Genomic DNA, 7,109 nt, shown 5'->3' on the forward strand with positions numbered 1-7,109 from the left:
ACGGCGGCCGAGCCCGAGCGCGCGGGCCGCGGCTGCAGCCCTGCGGGGCAGCTCGGCCCAGACGGCGTACACCTGCGGCCGGGCGGGGCCTCCGCCCTGCCCTCCCTTCCCTCTCAGCTACCCCACCACTGTGCTGACTAAAGAACGGCCGGAGCCAGCCAGGCCAGCCAGGGCTGAGGCGGCGCGCGGTCGCCAAGTTGTTACGAGGAGAACGAAACCCGAGAAACTTTCCCACTTGGTTCCCCGGGTGCGAATATGCAGGAAAACGGCCTCCAGGGCCCAACTCTTGACAAATGAGGCAACGGGCGGGGGCACAAGCGCCAGCAGGCCCCGCGTCTCATTAACCTCCCCAGAGGGAAACAAGGCCCTGGGGCGCTATCTCTTTGGAGCGGTCCAACCCCGGTGTCAATCAGCTCCTTCCGGCGTTACGATTGGCCGGCAGGCTAACTCGGCTTCTCCGGTTCCCACCTCTTAGGTGCTTGGGGTTTACTTCCCCAAAGTACACGGGCCCCACCTTGTGGATCAACCGCCCCTGTACGGACAACTCATCTCCGCCCAACGGAAGGTACTTTAACCAATAAAAGCAGCTCCGTGCAGTGACTGGCTCGTACCGGTATCTGTCAAGGCACTGCCCAGCCTCCTTTCCAAGATACTTTGCGGTTATTGGTGATTCCTAATTCCAATCCGTTACTAGGGAAGCGAGATCCTCGGAGTCTCATAGGTACGAGTCAAAGTCAATCAAGAACCACGCCTTTATCCTGAGTCAATACCCAATTGTTGTCCGAGAAGCTAAGAAGATGCAGTTAGGATTGGTCATGCGCTCACCCGGCCTGGCCACATCAAGTTAGGCTGAGTCGCGGTTATATACGCCGGCGGCGGAGCACGCGTGTGTGCGGACGCGCTTGCGTGAGGGGTTTCTGTCACCTTCCGTGCCGTGCAGCAGAGCTTGTTTCACGCCCGCTCAGCCGCGCAGGTACGCCGGGACATGGGCGGGGCGGGCGGCCGGTGGAGCCGGAGGAGGTAGCGCGGTCGTGAGACGAGTCGGAGCGGCGCGAGCCGCGTCCCCCCACCCCACTCCTACCCCACCCCCACCTCAACGGCCGCCGCCGCGCGCGACGGGCACGCGGCGCCCTCCCTCCGCGGCGCGTGACCGAGTTCGCCGTGTACGCGCGCCGCGTCCAACGGCCACGCGGGCGGGGGAAGCGAGCGCGGCCGGCTCCTTCAGCCTTCGGCCGTGCGCTCTGTCGCAGCCTGGGCCGGGTTGAGGGGCGGCTTTGCCGGGCGATCGGGGCCGTGTCGCGCCGCGGCCTACGAAGCGGGAGCGCCGCTCCCGGTTTCCGCGGCGCCTTGAGGGAGCGGCGGGCGCGGGCGCGAGGATGGCCCCGGCCAGGCGGGCTGCGGCCGCGTCTGCCCTCCCAGCGCGGAGACGCCGTGAGCGGCAGGGCCGCGGACGCTGATGGCCAGGTGCGTGTTTGCGGCGCGCCCGTTTCCGCTCCGGGACGGCGGGGTTGCGCTTGGGGCGGCGACAAAGGGGCAGGCGTGGGCCTGTGGCCGCGCGCGTCCGTGCAGACCCGGGCTGGACGGACGCCGCCCGCTCTGCCGGGAGGGAAGGGCGGGTGCGTGCGAGCGGACGCGAGCTCCTCCTCGGCGGGCCTGCACTTCAGCCCCGGGTGGGAAGTACCCGCGGGGGAAGTCAGGCTCTACTGTTAGAGCGCGGATCTTTAAAAAAGTTTGGGAGATTTTATTTTAATTTTTAGTATTTTATTATGCTTTTTGCGGAACCGGGGATTGAACTCAGGCCGTTGCGCTTGCGAGGCAAGCGCTTATTCTGAGCTGTCTCCTCGGCCCCTAGAGATTTTATTTTTTGCAGGATTGGGGATTGAACCCGAACCTTTGCCCTGCTAGGCTACCTCGCCATATCTTTTTTCCATGTTTTATGTTCTGTTTTTTTGAGGCAGGGTCTCTAGTTCAGACTGATTGTGAACTCCCGTAGCCCAGGGTGGCCCCCAAATGGCCACAAAACTATCCTCCTCGGCCTCCTTAGGGCTGGGATTGTCAGACATGCTATGCTACGTCCAACTAGCCCTATTTGAAGTTCTGGCTGCCTCACTAAATTGCCCTGGCTGTGTTCAAATTTGGGATTCTTCTACCCCAGCGGGTCCGCCCTCCACCCAGTGATCGGATAAAGGCGTGGATCATCAGGTCTGGTGCTCGCTTCGATTTTCTTTTTGAGGCAGGATCAAGCTGCGTGGGTTCAGGCCGGCCTGCCTGCCTCGATTTCTCAGCAATCCTGCTTCAACCACCCATTGCTGGGATTACAGGTGTGCGAAACCACACCCGGCCTGTTTTTTTAAATCAGAACAGACTTTTGAGGAAATATCTTTGAGAAGATTAAAATGAGGCCCAAAACACAGTTTTGTATCTCATCAGAGTCTGGGTTAAATTTTGACATTGGAATGGAAATGATAGTTTTTCTGTACAGTACACTTAGGCAGCTGGGGGTCTTCTGTGGGTTAGCTTTTTGTACAAATTCCCTTCACTTTTTTAGCTTGTTCCTGTGTGTGAAGAAAGACAGCGTCCTTCCAAAAGGACTTAAATTAGTTTTCTTGTACAAGATATCATATTTCAGGTAATAGTATTTTATTTTGTTTATTTATTTTGGAACCAGGGATTGAATTTAGGCCCTTGCACTTGCCAGGCAAGTGCTTATTCTACTGAGCCATCTCCCTGGCCCCTTTTGTTTTTTTGAGACAGGCTGTGCAGTCCAGGGTGGTCACTGTGATACCTGAGCATGGTGCCACACAGCTGTAATCCCAGCAGTGGGGAGGCTGAGGCAGGAGGATTGCCTTAAGTTAGAAGCTAGCTTGGGCTATACAATGAGCTTCAGGAGAGCTGGAACTATGTAGTCTCAAAACAAAACAGAACAAAACACTGATGACCTACATGTAAACTTATCTAGTTTGTGTTATTACTGTACCAGAAAGCATACATCCAGGTTAGATTACCTTCCATGTTAACCGAGGGAAAAGTTTTGTTTTTTTTATTTTTATTTATTTTTTTATTTTATTTTATTTTGGTGGAACCAGGGATTGAACTCAGGCCCTTGGGCTTGCCAGTGAAGCGCTTATTCCACTGAGCCATCTCCCCGGCCCCCAGTTTTGTTATTATTACTTTCAAATACTAAAAGGTAACACTATTTTGTTTTTTTTTTTAAATTTTATTTATTTGTGTGTGTGTGTGTGTGTGTGTGTGTGTGTGTAGCCAGCTCAGCCCACCAGGGGGCGGTGCTGGCTGGCATGTGGTGCTGGGGGATTGAACCGTGGTCCCCGTGCTTTGCCAAGCTTGTTCTAAGTAGGTGCTTTAGACCACTGAGCCATCTCACCAGCCCCGGTAACACTATTTTGGCCTGGGGCATAGTTCTCCTTTGGGTTGCAATATGAACATTGGGATTATGTCCCAAATTAGTACCTGAACCAAATGATCACTTCCTTACACATCCATTTGTCAAGAACAAATCTATTGAATCAGATTGGGATAGTAAAACTTGGGGTCTCTACTACCTAACCAGGTTACCTGTGTTGGCTGTCATGCCTTTTGGACCGAGGTAACAGGAGTTTTCTACCTCATACCCAGTTTACTGTTTTCACTTGATACTTGACGAACATTAGGAGACAACTGATAATGTTTATTCTTGGCCTGCCTTGTCTTTGTTTTGCAGAACTGGGGATTGAACTCAGGCCCTTGTGCTTGCCAGGGAAGCGCTTATTCTATGAGCTATCTCCCCGGCCCCATCTACTTTTTTTCTAATTTTTTATGTATTATTTGGTACAGGCTCTCGCCCTGCAGTCAGGCTGGTAATGTTTCTCCTGTCTCAGCCTCAGGACTGGGATTACAGGTGTGCGCCATCGCAGCTTGCTCCGGGCCAGCATGGCATCCAGTACCAGCCATCAAACCTGTGCTTGCCCGACAGGCGTTTAGACCCCCGGGCTGTCTCCCCAGTCTTTGCGTTATATTTTTGTTAAACTTGTTTTAGTACTTTGGGTAAAAATTAAAAGGTAAATGTAAGTATTACTTTTTTTTTGGTATCAGGGACTGAACTCAGGATCTTGTGCTTGCCAGGCAGGCAGTTAAGCTGCTGAGCCATCTACCTGGTCCTTTTATTGTTTATTTATTTTTGTGTGGTGGGGGAGGGTTACTGGGGATCAAACTCAGGACCTTGCCAGGCAGTGCTTACGCCGCTGAGCTATTCCCCCTACCTTTTTTTTTTTTTTTTTGCAGAACCGGGGATTGAACTCAGGACCTTGCTCTTACCAGGGAAGCGCTTATTCTACTGAGCTGTCTCCCCGGCCCCTCCCCCGTTTTTTATTTATTTTTTATTTTTGTCGGAAACAGGGATTGAACTTGGGCCCTTGCGCTTGCCAGGCAAGCGCTTATTCTATTGAGCCATCTCCCTGGCCCTGAGGCCAATGTTAAAAGATGCAGTTTAACATAAAGCCTAACTCACTAAAATCAAATTTTGCTTTTATAAGTCAATTTTGTGAAACTTCCTATTGTAGTCTTTCACCATTCTTGTATATATTTTTTTAAAAGGTCATGTTCATTTAATTGCATGTGTTTTTCCATTGCCTTAAAGCTTCTGACTTTTCAAAGGGGGTAATTGTAAAAGTAGGTAGATTTGAAAAAAGAACCAGAGCTTCCCCCACTCCTCCAGTCAGTTGTCACCTGCTAGTGGAAAAACCTATACTGTCCTTCCAAACTCCACAGTTAAATTTAGATTCAGCAACTGGAGTCCCTTTTGCAGTAGTGATCCCTCTGGCAGCTAACATGGGTTTTTATTTTTATATTTCAAAAATCAGTTTTCTAATTACTTTTTTTTTTTGCTCGGAACCGGGGATTGAACTCAGGCCCTTGTGCTTGCCAGGCAAGTGCTTATTCTACTGAGCCATCTCCCCGGCCCCTCTAATTACTTTTTGTTCGTAGACAGTATCCTTTATTTGGGAAGATTTGAGTTGCAAGCTAGGCTAGATAGAGGTTTGAAAGTTAGAAAGGACACTGAAAAGTTTTTTTTTTTTTTTTTTTGTATGTGTGTTACTAGGAGGTCAGGGAGTTGGCTCAGTGATATAAGTACCTGCCTGGCAAGCACAAGATCCTGTTTTTTGTATGTGTGTTACAAAACAACAAAAAAAAAGGGGCCAGGGAGATTGCTCAGTAGAATAAGCACTTGCCTGTCAAGCACAAGGGTCTGAGTTCAATCCCTGGTTCTGGGGAAAAAAAACCCAAAAAACAACAGCTGGGTGTGGTGGGGCACACCTGCAATCCTAGCAGTTGGGAGTCGAGTCAGGAGGATCTCAATGAATTAATAGGATAGCTTGGCTTGCATAGTGAGACCCTGTCTCAAATTTTTTTTGTATTTTATTTTGGTTACAGGCTTTGACCTAGGGAAATCTTTGTAACAGTGCTTTTTAGCATATCTTTTGTATTTTAGATATTTAGTAAGTGAAAATTAAAGGTGATTCAGAGAAATCCTCTTTGGATACATCTCCTTTCTAGAGATACAGTTTCTTTTTTTTTCCTTTTCCTTGAGGCAGTGTATCAGTATGTAGTTCAGGCTGACCTTGAGTTCACCAGCAATCCAGGGGCAATGACAAGTCTCTTGACTCAGCCTCCCCAGTGCTAAGGATTGCACCACAGCCAGCCCTTGTTTTGGATTTTTTTTTTTTAGTCATTTTGAGACTGGCTTATGCTTTGCAGTTTAGGCTGGCCTTTGGTTCACTTTGTAGCCCAGGGTGGTCTCAAAATTGTGACATTCCTCCTGCCTCAGCCTTCTGAGTGCTAGCCTAACAGGCATGCACCACCACCACACCTAGGGGACTGTTCGGGTATTTGCGATAAGATCTTGTTTTCTAGCCCAAACTGGCCCTGAACCTTGATCTTCCTGCCTCATAATGCTGGAATTGCTATAGGTAGATGAGTGTCGCGAAACCCAGATTTCTGATATTATTACTGATGCCTGATGGTGACTTTCCTCATTCCATGTTACTTTATTTTATTATTATTTTGGGGGCTGTACTGTTTTGTGTGTGTGGCTGGCTCAGCCCACCCCGAGAGGGTGTGGTGGGACAGGTGGTGCCAGGGATGGAACCTTGGTCCCTGTGCTGTTTTGCCTCAGCTTGCCTAAGCAGGTGCTTTAGACCACTGAGCTATCTAGCCAGCCCATGTACTTTTTAAAAAGTTATTTATTTTATTTTTTTCCTGGAACCGGGGATTGAACTCAGGCCTTTGCGTTTGCCAGGGAAGCGCTTATTCACACTGAGTCATCTCCCTGGCCCAAGTGTACTTTGGATAGAACTCAGAACCTTAGGCTTGAACTGTCACCCCGGGTCTCCATGTTATTTTAAATTCTCTATGAGGGAGACTTCTTTATTGTGTAATTTCCGTAAGCAGTATGGACTTTGGGCAATAGGTAGTGTTGAGTTTTTACTTATTTTGTTGCCCAAATTATTTTAGCATTGTCTTGTGTGGATTTTTCTTTCTCTCTGTCTCTCTCTTTTTTTTTTTTTTTTTTTTGGAGGAACCAGGGATTGAACTCAGGCCCTTGTGTTTGCCAGGGAAGTGCTTATTCTCCTGAGCCATCTCCCTGGCCCCAATATTGTGTCTTTCCACAGTTCTCACCAGGGACTGACTTAGATGGGACACGCACAACTTAAGACTGGTCTGTTTGGGTTCACAGTTCAGGAGGAAGCTTCAGTCCATGTCCAGGAATGGCATGGTGGAAGGAAAACTGCTCATAGCCTGGTGGCCAGGGAGCAGAGAGGGACAGGAAGATGAGAGGGAGACTGCTCTTCTAGGTCACCACGCCACATCCCTAGGCTTATGGGGTGAAACAGTTTTTTTAAATACAGCTTAACAGGGGCAGGGAAGATAGCTCAGTATAATAACCACTTGCCTGGCAAGCACAGGGTCCTGAGTTCAATTCCTGGTACTGAAAGAAAAAAAAAAAAGGAAAACAAACACAGCTTAACCTCAGTGCTTTGGGAGGCTGAGCTGGCAGCCTCAAAGTTTCAGGCTCACACAGTCTGGGCAATTCAGCAACATGGGGATACATCACA

The 7,109-nt window shown here is 49.6% G+C and overlaps 1 protein-coding gene across 1 annotated transcript in view; it reads left to right on the forward strand.

Moving 5' to 3' along the window:
• G3bp1 (G3BP stress granule assembly factor 1) overlaps positions 1–7,109 on the forward strand; it is a 49,488-nt gene that overhangs the window by 908 nt on the left and 41,471 nt on the right. The window contains exons 3-4 of the mRNA XM_023713099.1: positions 476–565; positions 849–973. Coding sequence (XP_023568867.1) covers positions 476–565; positions 849–973 — 215 coding nt within the window. The remainder of the gene's footprint in view (positions 1–475; positions 566–848; positions 974–7,109) is intronic.

Source organism: Octodon degus, unplaced genomic scaffold (assembly GCF_000260255.1).
Source record: "Octodon degus isolate 3935 unplaced genomic scaffold, OctDeg1.0 scaffold00029, whole genome shotgun sequence".
NCBI classification, from domain to species: domain Eukaryota; kingdom Metazoa; phylum Chordata; class Mammalia; order Rodentia; family Octodontidae; genus Octodon; species Octodon degus.